Source organism: Micropterus salmoides, unplaced genomic scaffold, assembly GCF_014851395.1.
Source record: "Micropterus salmoides isolate LMB-PRFRI ecotype aquatic unplaced genomic scaffold, ASM1485139v1 Ms_hic_scaffold_10, whole genome shotgun sequence".
Taxonomy (NCBI): Eukaryota; Metazoa; Chordata; class Actinopteri; order Centrarchiformes; family Centrarchidae; genus Micropterus; species Micropterus salmoides.
Window position 1 is genome coordinate 24,558,495 of NW_024040041.1, and position 14,571 is coordinate 24,573,065.

General features: G+C 41.4%; 1 protein-coding gene across 1 annotated transcript in view; it reads right to left on the minus strand.

Moving 5' to 3' along the window:
* plekhh3 (pleckstrin homology, MyTH4 and FERM domain containing H3) overlaps positions 1 to 12,758 on the minus strand; it is a 30,892-nt gene extending 18,134 nt beyond the window's left edge. The window contains exons 1-2 of the mRNA XM_038704246.1: positions 12,124 to 12,758; positions 7,191 to 7,246 (exon numbers count right to left, since the gene is read on the minus strand). Of these exons, the coding sequence (XP_038560174.1) occupies positions 7,191 to 7,246; positions 12,124 to 12,258 (191 nt within the window). The 5' untranslated portion in view covers positions 12,259 to 12,758. The remainder of the gene's footprint in view (positions 1 to 7,190; positions 7,247 to 12,123) is intronic.
* Between the last annotated feature and the right edge of the window lie 1,813 nt (positions 12,759 to 14,571).

The following is a 14,571-nucleotide window of genomic DNA, read 5'->3' on the forward strand; positions in this document are numbered from 1 at the left end:
GAATCAAGCCCTCCCACCCAGGGATATTTGGCCTCTAGTTAACTACTCCTTCACAAGCTGATTTATGTCTTTATTGATTTGATCATTCCGGAGGGCTCCTCCTAACGGAAGGCAGCAATAATCAATGAGTCTGAATATAGCCTTATCTGCTTTGAGTCTGGTTACATGGCTACAGAAGCCTTTTCCTTTCTTTTTGTGTGCCCTACCCTGATACTGTTCATATTACGGTTAATCATATTGACCTCTGTGACATTACTCTCAAACAGTGCCTGTTACACTTGAATGCATACACTACTTTTGTGAAATGTATTTGCAGATGCAGATCATAACTGACTGGCATCAGTCTCCAATTTGATGTTTGATGTTCTAACACAGTGAAACTCTATATTGAGGGCCAGTTTTTCTGGTTCAGGGCATCATCAGAAAGCAGAAGTGAGAAGTACAGAGTCAGGATCTTGTCACATTATACTCAGTCAGACCTTATAACTAATCCGGCTTGCCTGCTACAGCAGCAGCCTTCAGGGACCTCTGACAGTCCAAGCACCCACAGACCCCACTTATAGGCATTGAAATAAACAAAGAAATGTGATGACGTCTCATTTATTTGAGGTTGTTAATAACCCCTGCCACATAAATGCAGACATGCACGCAGACAAGCAGAGTAAGTGTATATGTAGCCCAAACGAGAGAGGGATTAGATCTATAGAAAAACTATGCCTCCACTGGGGAATATAGCCTGCTGTACACAGGCCGGGGTGTTTATGTTCAATGCCTTGGATTACTGTGTGCTATTATCTGTGATGGGCTTTCATCCAAAATGTCAAGAGCAATAAAAACAATCCTTACGCTTAGTTTTTAAATCTCAATTTAGTATACACTAATATTATAACCAATTCTGAATTTCTAAACAACTGGTGTAACCTGCTGTAGGATTTGAACCAGTAGTCTTATAGAAACTGAAGCGGTGACTTCCAATTTTACAGTTTATTGAAGAGTTTATGTGGTACATTATGTGGTCGTACATCTAGGAAGAATATTCTTGTACTTCAATCAAACTTGGTTCTCATGTCTGCGGTTTTGTGGGCATTTTTCCATAAAGTTACTGCTACTACAGTGTCTACCCCAAACTGGTCGGCCCCCATCTTTAACCTGAAAGTCACCTTCAGTGCTTCTTTTAGGCCATATAGTGGAGGAAGAACTGAAAGGAAGCACTGCTCCAAACCCACTTTTGACTTTTACATCACAATCTAGCCTGACCTTCAATTTCATTACTGCCTTAGCAGAGGCAGTTTGACCCATGTGTCCAAAAACCCAGGCTTATGTCCAAAATCTCCCTGGCTGGTGACCATGGCAGTGTTAAGCGGTTTCTGCTTAGTATCTCATTGTGACAACAACTGTTCTTGTATTTTTTTTAGCAAGAAACTTTTGTCCTTATAAGTTCAACTTGTGTCAGTATGATAAGATACATTCACATATTGATTTAAAGTGTCTTAAGAGTCACAGTCTAAAGACATTGCAGTCTATTATTGAAGAATTTAACAATATCTGTGACAAAATGTTGAAAGCCATATGCTGCAATTGTATGTGCTCTAAAAAACATTCACCGCTCAATAAAGTTAAATTACATAAAGTTTTTAAAAACTCAATAGCAGAAGATAAATCACATACATGTACATAGTACAAAGCTTACTGCAGTTCCTGACATAAACCATGTATTTCATTAACAAGAAAGGGCCTGCTTGAAACAACCCGGATGGAAAACAAATTATAAAATGATGTGTGATTATGTTTGTTAAAAACATTATGTGCATCTCCTGCACACAAACACACTCAATCAGGTACCATTCTTCAATATTAGTATTACTCTGCAGTATTTTTGTCAGTGCATATACTTAGATACCAAAAATAAAATTGTGTAAAACAGGCAACTTTCTATGCAATTACAGTGCAATATTGTAATGCCTCAGGGCTTTGACTTTTTTCATGATAAAAACATATAAAATGTTTCTTGTTATAATAACAAACCAACTTGTCTATGAAGTGCCATCTCAGTTGTCTAAGTCATGTCTGAAGTCAAAATCACCAGGATATGCTTTGTTTTAGTGTCCAGAAAAACAATTTCTTTTCAGTCCTCTAGTCCCCAAGAACATGGAATATTGTCAATTAGGACATGATTCAATTTACACTTTCTTCTCAGTCATACTCCAATCAATGGTGTAGCAAAATAAAAAGATGGCTGACAAAGAAAACTACAGGTTTTACAGCTTGGGGGAAAGGTTTGAGCAATGCTGATGTGGGGCTTTGGGTCTCCACAGCTGTCCAGCAGCCTAAAACCCCCATATCCACTCGCCTTCCCCAAATGCTACCACCCCCACATTCCCAGAAGCCCCAGCAGAGGCCGTGACGGTGGGGCCTTCAGTGGGCAACTTCCTGTGGAGTGCAGGAAACAATTTTACATGGGGATTAGACAGCATGGAGAAAAGAGCGAGTGCACATCTAGACAGTCTGTCTCCTTCTCTCTCTCACTCTCTTTCTCTCTACACTGTACAACAGTTTTTCTTTTTGAAACATTGACAAGTTAGTACTTTTGCTTCAAATGGAAATAATGCAGCATGTGGAAACAACAAAACACCTTCACAATTATTTGTTTCTGAAAGTGGAAAGGAAAACATAGGAGCGCATAGGTCAGCTCTGCTCAGCAAATAAACTGCTAGCTGCCCCACAAAGGACAGTAGGAGAGGGAGAAGTCCTGAGTGTCAATGTCCTCTAGCCTGTGTACAGAAGTGAGAGACTGAACAGTGTAAAGCCAATGAGGCCCTTAAATATTGTGCGATATGTGGTTGACCGTGAGATGAGCTGTTCAATACTCATGTATCCATCACTAATTGTCACCACTGCTAGTTTGTACGTGCCCTAATTTCTCAATTTTACACTAACAATTCCACATCTCTTTTATACCTAAACAACACAACAATGTAGAGTTCACATGTAAGAGGGGAAAAAACAAATATATTTAAAGAAGACACATTGGGGTATCCAGAACAATCCAATAACACCAGGCCAACAACTGTATACAGTACATTCAGGAATTGCTGTACTCTCCCCTTCATCAATCTGGAAACAGGACTTCTTTTCTTTCTATTTTCGCAAAGCCCAATCAATTGATATTATCAAGCATGGCACATGTGTAGACAATCTAATCCGATGATAAATCCATTTTTATCTTGTCACCTTTTTCTTACAAACTAAGATATGCCAAAAGTGACTGGCTTACATAACATTAACATAATACAGTATAATTCTGACACTGTGAAACACACTGCTGCATTATTGAAAGAGCATGAACACATGTGTAGGTGTCTTAAATTTGGCTAATCTCTGTTCATGTTTAGTTGGGCGGAGATATACTGGGAATTACATGAGGTCACAAAATTCCACGTACTTAAAAGAGTGATAAAGATGTACATTGTCCCGCCCAAACAGGTGCAACAAATCAAGTCGACTGTGCACGTCATTGGTGACAATGATGGTGACACACTTAAATCCACCAAGTATAAGCAGCACAATGAGTTGATTAGTTTGTGTGGTAGGTGCTGGAGCGATGAGTAATTGATTTCAGTTCAGGCTCTAATCAAAATGGCGAGACGCTAATTAAATTTAGAAAACTAGTGTCCTTGCTCTTGGGCCTGGATGACCGCAGTGGATACGGTAGAGACATGTTCCAGCATACAAAGCAGGTCCTTGTGACCACGAGAACATGCACAGTTGCAAAAATCACCCTTGTGTGGATGTGTCACAGAAATACAGAAAGATTTAGTTGATGGATGAATTGCCTGGATGGGTCCAAGAAGGCATTAAAATAAATGACTTCAAAGCAGCTGCATTTTTGTTGATGTCTAGGCTTATATACTGTGTACACAAATGACCGCCATACATCAAGTTACACAGTTTTTCAGACATTCAGACAAGCAGAGATGATAAATAACACTGAGACGACCTTCATTAAAATACAGTGGGATCATACTGCAGCACTAAAAACTGTAATCAGTTTTTCTTTGTAGAAATCCATTTCTCTCTCTCTCTTCCCTCCCCCACAGTGCATGGGCTGGCTGCAAGGGCTTCTGGCTGAAGCTGGGCTGGTGGGAAAATGGGAATGTGGTGATTAAGACTGAGCCTATATGACCCCAGCTAAAAATACGCTGTTTACTCAAGACCACTGCCAAGAAACTCTGGACTAGGCAGAGGGGAGAGGAAAAAAAAGTCATGTTTTTGGAAGGGCGGGGGACGTGTGACAGGAAATCTGAGTCTATGACTGAAGGAGAGAGTATTGATCAGCAAGAAATTGTATGATCAAGAGTTAGTGACTTCTTAGTGTAAATAAAGTCACTGATGGTGTACTTACAAATTTGTTAATGTTGTAAATGGGGCCAGTTTGTGATGGTTGGAGGCCAACAGACACTCATTATCGTGGGACCCAGGAACACACACACACACACACACACACACAAAACATTCTGAAATATTGGTCTCTTTCAGCCATTACAGCTTGGCAGCCACAGCAAACAGTGTCTAGTTTGTGACTGTCAAAAGTTGACAAAGAAGAAGTGGGGCTAATGAAAAAGCAGATGAAACAAATGGTGAAAAAGTGTTCACTTTCCTTCTGGTACAATTTGTACTCTGCTCTGCCTCAACTATGAGGAGGAACTTGAGAGTCAGGATAGTTGGGATAAAAAAATAGTGATGATGTAAGACAGATTTGAGTGTGAGCACAGCAGTAGGGGGCAAGCTACTTGGCACTATGTGCTGACTGAGAGGCAGACAGTGGAGACCTCCTGCTGTCTGCCTGCAGAGATATGTCCATCACCCACACCTTCAGTAAGCTGCCTGCGTCTGAGGGAGGTCAGTGCAAACACATAACAAATCTTTTACTGGACTCCTGACATAGGTCAAACTAATATCATTTGAAAACATTGTTCCCAGCCTCTCCATGTCAGTCTCAGCAGTTACACATCAGTCAACTTAAAGAGCAGTTTTCTCTTTTCTGACCTGAGTTAAAAAATAACAATCCATTGTGTTGGAGTATTTTTGATATACAATTGAATACAAATTCAGGAGTAAGTTTCTGGAATGTGACAAAGCATGCATGCCATGTCAGGTTACATATGACAGTGATGTCCAGTCTCTTGAAACTAATGCAATATAAACAGTCAGTTATCAAAGTTATAAAAGTCTATCTTGTAAATGAATAGTTTAAAAACCTCATTTCTGTACACATTAAAAAATATTCTAGCTTACTCACCTATTTCTTAAGTGATAGCAAGATCACATTGTGTCTATGTGTAATTCTTATGCAACAACATGAGAAAAAAATACTACTACAAATTTTGCTGTGCATGTGCCCTGCTGCTTGTGTAATCTAAATCATTATAGATGACACAAACTACATAATACACACAAAGCATGGTATTTTAGTATATTGCATGTATATTCACATGCAATGTTTGCTTACTATATACACAAAATACATTTGTCATACTCTATTATAACCAGGAATTCTGGAAGACCCCTGAAATGGCCCACATCAGACTCTATTTAGACAGAGGTGGGCCTGTTTCCCTCTCTACCAAACATCAGGGCTACAGCATGACAAATGATCTGAGCATTACCATATTAACCTCAGTCTAGTGAGCCAAACATAAATCCCCCCAATTCACCACCATCACATCTGGGCTATTATTCAAACTAATTGTTGAAATGAATGTGTCATTCAGGACAGTTCAATTCAATGGCTCACTAAAAGTACAAAGTAAACCAGAGATGCCCTGCCTGTTACATGAACCTGAAGATAAATGGATAAGGCACCAGTTGCTACATCACAATGCCCTAACTTATCAGAGCCTGGCTTGACTTTCCGTCTACACAACTGGGCGTGTCCAGTCACTGGCTAGGTAGTGAACAAGCATTAAACTCTCTAATCTATGCACTCTGTGTGATGATTACAGTCAGACTTTTAACACACTCCCTTACAAATCAGCAGTTAATTATACCAAGTGGCCTGAGGCCACCTTGACTATTCTGTAGAAATGACACATTCACATGCACACACATATCAGAGCCACACCTCTTCTGGGAGTGCTGCTGAGGTAGGCCTTAGTCACCCAGTCCAATTAGCCTACCTCCCTCTTCACGTCTTCCCTTCCTTCCTTCCTTCTTTCCCTCAAGCCTCAGGAGACAGTATGTCCTGTATGAACGTAGCAAAACGTCTCAGCTTCAACTCCCCTACCAACTTCCTGAGGCAGATCTATTCTTGTTGAGAGTTGTTACAGACCCTGATCTATTCATGTGTGGTGCATGATAGTCCTACAAGCCAAGCTTTGTGACTCATGGCCTGTGAGTCGGCAGATGTACAGTAGAGACTGTGGATGAGGGAAGAGGGGTGAGGGGATGATAAGGGCATGATGCCAGAGACAGAGTGGAGCAGAGCCTGGCTACATCACTGTCTGAGATCACAGTCTTGCACTAATAGTCTGTATCAAGCTCTCCATGAATCACTTCTTTTCATTGGCACTAGCATTCACTTGTCAACCACATGACCATTTGAATTTCATTATTTGTAGGATGCATAGTGGCTCCTTGTAACCGGCAGTTTGAGTATACAGCCTTCAAATTAGCAATGTAATTTCATAGAGTTACCCTTACATTGCAAGTGTGTTTGGTCCCAATCATCTAGGATGAAGATTGACATATTACTGGCCAATTCAGGCAAGCCAAACTTTGAATAGCAAAACTCAACTCACTCAAGAGGTTAACGAGTGAAAACTGACAGCGGTATTATCCATAAGCAAACAAGGTACCACTGTAGGTTTGAAATGTCAGATCATCAATCTCATCGTCAATACACATGTGAGTCTGTACCACAGACTGGTGTGTACAATCTGTACCCTTATATGCATACACATGTGATCATGTGTGTGGATCCGAGACGTGCTAGGCATGTGAGGAGAGCCCCATGAGTTAACATACAATGCAGATGAAGTGAAAAATCAAGTGACTGTCATGTACTTACACATTGCCTGCCTGAGAATAAACACATAAATCTCCAGCATTCAGAGGAAGTATATGAGTAAAATAAGGAACTTTTACTTCCTAAAATCTAGATTTTTAAAAAATGTGCTTCTCTCTCTCCTTACCCATTTGCTCCATTGGCTGTGCGAGTAGGTTGAGAAACAGTCACCTCACCCGGACTCTGTCAACAGAAGAGAGAGAATAGGGTAAATAGATGATAATACAACACAAACAGTAGTTTGTCCTTAGAACTAATCCACAGGTTGCAGTGATCCCTCAATAGTTTGCCTTCAGTGGCCATGTTACAGTAAAACTTGCTACCATTCCTGGCAGTCTCAGCACATAGCTGCTCTGTTCCTGTAATGCTTGGCTTTCACTTGCAAGGGGTGAGTTGGTAGAGAGAAATATGGCATGCAAAACAGCCTCATTTAATATAAGAGTGGGGAACAGAGAAATCTTTTGTGCAATAGCTGCATGCACCCCAGCCAGCAAACCCCAAAATGCTTTTATTCAAATCAGTCATGTGTCTAAAAATAACCCTGGTCTTGTATAATAGATACAGTTTCCTTCATCCTTTCTATCCACATGTTTATAGTGTCACAAGTTGGTGGTAAAACGCTGTTAGCTTGAGGGAATCAAGTGAGAAAGAGACCTCTGGGGTGATAAATAATAAATCTGATGAACAAAGCCACAAATCTAACACAAATTACTAGCTAAATCTTAGAGAACTTATCTTGACTGCTGAGCCAGCTACTGATATCAAATCACATTCACTCTTTCTTGGACATCAGTTTTGTATGGAAACTGGGGTTAGTGCTTCTACTGACTACAAATGGGTCTGCCCCTGGCAGACACTAAAATCAAATTTCATGGGTGGAACAAGTAACTTTTCATTCCAGGTCGCTGTTAAGCAGAAGATGGGAGAGGATGTTTCCTTTTACAGTGCTCAGGCCCCTAGATTCTCAACCTGACCTTGGAAAACCCCATCAGACATCATTGCCTGTGTGCAATTTGGACTAATTCCCTGGTGTGCAGGGTAGCACTGTGTGTCCCCGTGGCCTGACATGTTGTCTCTGTGAGCCGCAGCCTTGAGCAAGCTTCTGTGGCTGCCCCGACCCAGGTCGGGTGTGTTGGCCTACCTGAAACACTATCCAGGTCAGCTATGGGGCCCTCACAGTTCACACACCATACTTTAAACTGGCCTAAGTATAGCCCTTGCCCTTCAAAAAAAAGTTTTTTGGATGGCTCAAAAATAACAAAGAAAACATGAACTGCAAATTTATAGGCTAGTATGGAGTCTGTGTTATATTTATAAGGCAGATGGACTCTGAAGCAAATGCGGAAAAGATGATGGTTTGGATAATGAGATTTGATTAATGTTTAACTCAGGGAGAGGTACTGTAAATGTCAAACCAGACAGGCAAGAATAACTAAACAACGTCAGAAAGCGACTTGTGAATGTAAGAGAGTGTGTACGGTAATTCCCTACCCCTGTCTGTTAACTATAAATGATTTAACCAAGGCAACAGCCCTGGACAGCCAAGACTGACAACGACAAATCAATACAAATCAGATCACTGACTGCAAACCTGTAATTCCATGATATAAACTAATCAGAGGATCAATAAACTAATGGGTCACGTAGATCAAGTTACAATATGTTGAGTAATTCTCCACAAAATGTGACAATTTACAGAAAAATAGCTTTCCAATAAAGTTAATGGGCTGTGGGATGAAGAACAAGGATAGCGTGCGATGCAGAGCCCTGGCAAAAGCTCTCCCTTTGGACAGGCAGGGGATGAATCACTTCAAACTAGAGCAGAGCATGGAGGGAAAGAGGGAAAGATGCCGTGATGTGTTCGTTCCGTGCCTGACTTCCGCTCTCGCTTCCCCGGTCTACTCTCTGTCTCTCTCCTTTCAGCTCTCCTGGGAGGCTGAGTAACCAGGAGGAAATGCTTGGGCTCAGACAGTGTTGGCCTGAAGACCAGATGTGTGGCCTGGAGGTGGTGAGGCAGAGACGCAACGGAAACCAAATATAAACCAGCGTACCGTGACATCTCTGAAGACAGAGGGCAGTAGTGACGGTTAATGGGACCCGCTCGTTCCATAGCCAGACTGTGCCCATTTGTTCCAAGTAACAGGATGCACTGCGGTACTCCAGCCCACACTTACAACTGTGCAGGCCTATACACACTGTGGTGGTAGTTTATTGGTAAACATCACTTCACGTTACATAAAACTGAATACAGTTTCAGTGGAAACATGGAAAGAAGAGAGAATGACGGATGTCCTGTCCTAAAAATAGTGCCTTGCTGTCCCAACAGTGGAGGCATTCAGCTCAGTCTGACTGTTTGGGCAGCTGTTTGAGAGCAGTTTCTTTGAATGAGTACTGTAAACATGCAGGGAAAGGGTTCTGACATGGCCCTGTGCTCTTAAGGGCCAAGCCTACACAAACGTCAGCACTGACTCATGATTCCAACCTCAGTGAGAAGAGTTCTGGCAAGGAATAGTGTGTCGCCTTTTGCTTTTGGTGCTGTGGATGCTACACATTGCTGCATCCTCTGGCAGCATTTTGGCAAACAACGCAGGAGATTGGGGTGAAGGTTTTGGATGTCTCCAACGAGGGAGACTCCACCAGACATGTTGGTTACTGTGGTCATCCCTGGCAGGAGCTGGACAGAGGCCTACTAAATGGAGTATTTCAGCATTACAAAGTCCAGAAGAGACACACACCTACGCCCAGGGAGGTCTGACCTGCTGTTTGAAAATGTGGCTTGTCCAGCTCTGGATGAAATGGAGCTCTCAGAGTAGAACTTAGCCCTGAGGGGCTTTCCCTGGGAATCAGTGTAGATCATCTTCAAACCTAAACCCCACCCCCTCTATTGAAACTATAGAAAGCCAAACAATACCAGTTGGATCTGTATATTCTGTGGGGAGGGGCTCTGGGGAGCATAACGAATTGCATTGGCTAAGAGTGGGTCAGCTGATGATATTGGCTTAGAGTGGTTCAGCTGTGGTCTTAATTATTGGCTAGCATGAACTATTGACACAAAGTTACAATGCCCATCATAAACCAGTGACACAGATTAAGATTCAAACAGGATTTGTGGAAGTGGATTGATTACGTGCAAGCATCAGGGATCAATTATCAGTAACGTCAGAACACCTGTGTAGATTTATTATAAAGAAAAAGGCTTTAGTCCAAAAGATCAGTTTACTGCCTTTGGTTACAAGGTTAAACACTGTCAATTACATCAGCCAATAAAAGTGGTTCCCCCCCATTAAGGAGTAATCTGATAAACCAGCTAAACCACACTGTAGATTAAGACAGAACATTCCTCAGAGGAAAATATATTACTCAGATTAATACAGGCACACTATCATTTTTATAGCTCAGGACAAGTCAATTCACATTTATGAATATTTACGAGCAAGAAATCAATAGAATCAAGTGTCTAATCAGTAATATAACTCCACAAAGAGCAGCTCTCAACACAGAGAAGCATTATGAGCTTCACATTAGTCCGTTTTGCACTGCCATACATTACATGCACATGCTTATAACAAAAAATGGTGGAGGCAGCTTTGTTTTAGGAATTTTTCTTGTGTAAAAATGACATCAGTTTCACAAACTTGAACTGACCTCAGGAGTAGCAGTTAAAATGCAGCATGATCCTATTTGGCTTATCTTTAAAAGAGACTAAAGATAGGGCAGAGTGCAATCCCTCAGTCAAGGTCATCATCTCATAGAGCCACATTACAACAACATTTATTAACAACTTTAAACTAAACCCAGTCACTGGAACACAATTCCGCAGATGGAGCTATGTTTGCATTTTAAAGAGGGGAAAGATCCAGGAACTCTATATCTCCACTGGGACAGGTTACTATGAACTTTGACTCGATTGTGAATATGGAGCACAGCTGGGTTCCTTCTACCAGCAGTGGCCAGGCAGATGGTACATTATGACCAAGACAGGGATGTTTGCCAAGAAGAAGTGTTACACACAAACACCTCTCTGGATACCCCTGAGCAACAGATGTTGCTCTTATCTAGCGGCTGCTGGTACTGTTAGACTTCTGTTGAGGCAATAACTGTGTAAAACTTATCTGTGCCCAACGTTTTCATGCAAATCGCTGTGGTGTCGCACTGGTTGGTTGCAAGCACACAAAAGAGCCAATAAACAGATATGCAAGCAGTGGCTCCAGTAGGTACAAGGCCATGCTGTTATAAGCCATGTCTCCTAGGCCTATGATACCAAATAGCCCAACGGAAATTAAGCTTGCACTATTATGTAAGGGCAGATTTTTCTAAGACTGTATATAAAGAGCTGTATGTTGGGTCATGCAGATAGAGCCTACCTCAATTCAAGGCAACAATGCCCCCTCACAAGTGGGTGGACAATGCTGAACTCTCTGTGCCTGATCAGATGACTAACATTACAGAGAAGACAAGGCCACAGTCTTATTTGCAATTGAACAGGCGGAGGCCAAACACACAAGATCAGTTCAACACACTGGGTTTTACAGCTTGCATCAGAGTCTGTGTGTGTGGGATTGCTCAATGTTGCCTAAGCCTCCAAGACCATGCAAACCTGAACGTCAAACTGGCCAGCAGCAGCAGCAGCAGCAGCAGCACAAACTGTATCCTGCATCTGTTGCATTTAACAAGTTGATGATTCCTACAGACAGCAAAGTTAACAGCCAACATGTGAAAACTGAAGTTTACAACTTCAAAATATCAGCAATCTTATGAACACAGGTTGCATTTTTGATCAGATTTAATATTAAGGACTGTAACCATATGTCTTTTCACTAAACTAAAATTATGCTCCTGAAGTTGACCCTGTTTTATGAAAATTATAGCCTACTGTGCAAGACTTACAGGACAGTTTTTACAGTCACTACCGGAAATTCCAAATGTGTGTATACACACATTTACACACATTTGGAATTTCCGCAATTTTATTGAATATATATATATATTCAATAAAATTGCGCTATAAAGTCTTCATGCACAGGAGTTGTTCTTGTCTAGTGCAGGTGGAGTGTTTTTACCCGTCCATTGGGAGTCAAGTCCTCCTTGTTGCGTAATTCAAAAGACTCTTCCTCCTCTTTCTCCCCATAGTCCCGTCCGAGTAAACTGAAGCCCTGCCTGCAGCACAGAAACCAGCAAACCCCTTGCAAAGGCATTCAAATGAGGTTAAGTGTGTCGTCTTCTGCTATCCAGGTCGATGAATTCAACACTCACGGTGTTGTCTCGGGCGCAAGTAGCTCCAAGAGCTGCGTGATAGCATACAGGACACCCTCTCCATAGATATCCAGCGAAGAGGATGAAGGATAGCATAAGCTCACTCTATCCTTTCTGTCAAAAGTACATGTCTACTAACTGGACATGACAGCAGTCAACAATACCGACAGAGAACTGGTTCAAGGAAAATCCTCGCCTCTTTCACGACTCCCGTTGCTTCGCTCACGACACCTTGCTATCCCTGTTTGCACAACTTCTCACGACCAGAGTACAACAAAAACAAATTTAGTTTCCAAAACGGGCACTGTAGGTTAAAAATAGATCAAGTTGAGTGCGCTTGACAAGAGCGACCCTGTCGTTGTCAGTGTATTATAAACTCTTTTAATAAAAGCGCACCTCTGGATAGGAGCACACTTGTCTGACTTCTAAGTTTGAACAAAAGCGTGCTGCAGTCAGGACTTGATAGTGTGGGAGGAGCGATCACGCCCACCAACCTCACGTCAAAGGTTTGATTGGCTGAACACAGACACTCCCTGGAATAGTACGCCCACAACGCATGTCCCTCCACAGTGACAAAACATATCCTGTGGTAGATGATAGCAATTAAATGATCCAAAACACCTTGATATCCCGGCATTTTGTGAACTGACAACATGTAAATCTTGATTAGCCTTATTTTAATATGCTATAATATAATCCAAGTTGTAACTGATAAATTTCAGAAAGTAAAAGATGCAATAATGCTCTATAAAATACCTTATTACAAGTCATGCATTTAAAACAATAGGTAAAAATAAAGTAAAGTATTATCAAAATGTACTTACTGAAAGTATTAGGCTATTGATGGAGTAACAGCTTATTAGTACTTTAATGGTGCAGATGGTTACTTTACTTTACTGTAAAAATGCATTTTGTGAACTGACCACATGTAAAATCTTGATCTGAAAAACAACTGATGGCATAGCTGTTAAATAAATATATTGGAGTAAAAAGTACAACATTTTTTAAAAGTATAAAAACATGAAGTTCCTCAAAAATGCACTTAAATAGATTACTGTAATGTATTACTTTCCACCACCTGGGCATCACTATAAATATTCACATGATATTGTTATTCACCTTCACTGCTGTGAATGTGCTGTTGTATTTGCATACTTTCTATTTGTTGCTTAACTTTATCAAGTTGAACGCAAACTTCATCAATAGTGAGCGAACACTCTTCATGGCTGGCTGACATTAAAATAATTTATTTTATGGGGAGATCAGATTGTTTTTCTGCATATCCTTATTTTATATTGATCAGGTTACTTTCTTTACTCATTCTGTCTGTGAAGGTTCTCAGTCATCTAGGTTGTATTTGTCCAAAGAAGGTTAAAATCAAGGGCAACTGGACTTGGTTGAAGATACAAAAAAACTCATTCTACTCATTCTCTTGCTTTTCTTGCACACACACACACACACACACACACACACACACACACACACACGTACACACACTCCTCCCCCACTCTTTCCTCTTCCACTTTACTGAACAGTCTACAAAGATACAGCAGTAGGAGGTAGGAGGACTGGTGCTAAATCCAGACACGTGATATATCCAGCCCCCTCGGCGCTCATGCTTATTTCTCCCTTAATATCCCTTCATTTCCCCTTCTCTGCTCTGTGCAAACTCCCCCCACACATCTCAGTCAGCTGGCTTTAACTCATTCTTCACCAACAAGAGCACTTAGCAGCAAGTCTACCAGATTTATCTTAATGTATCCCCACAAAACACCCACATACACCGTATCCAGTTTTTGCAATGTAAAGCATACGCTCACTGTCGCTTCAGATACTTTCAGCCCTCCAACTGGTACCCCAAGGGCTTTGTAAATCTATAAAAAGGATCATGGATGCACCTTTTCAGATGGGATGTACTCAGCATTATGGACAGTAATCCTGACCACCCCTCACCCCATCTCAGACACACACAGCCACGTTCAAGTAACACACACAAACATACTGCCCCACATATCAGTCCCAAGTGGTTGTAGGAAAGGAGAGATAGCTGTTTGCACAGAATTAACATCATCATGGAGGTGTACAAAAGAGTGTGCACATATTCGTATGCAAGAAAAAGCATTTCCTCAACTCTTTTCTTGAAAGTACAACGGCCCTGCCCCCTCTGCTCTCCCTCTGTCTCCATGCTGCAGTATCTCTCTCTAGGCCAAATCCTCCCTGTCCTCCCCCATATCCCAAAACAATATGCTGGGGGC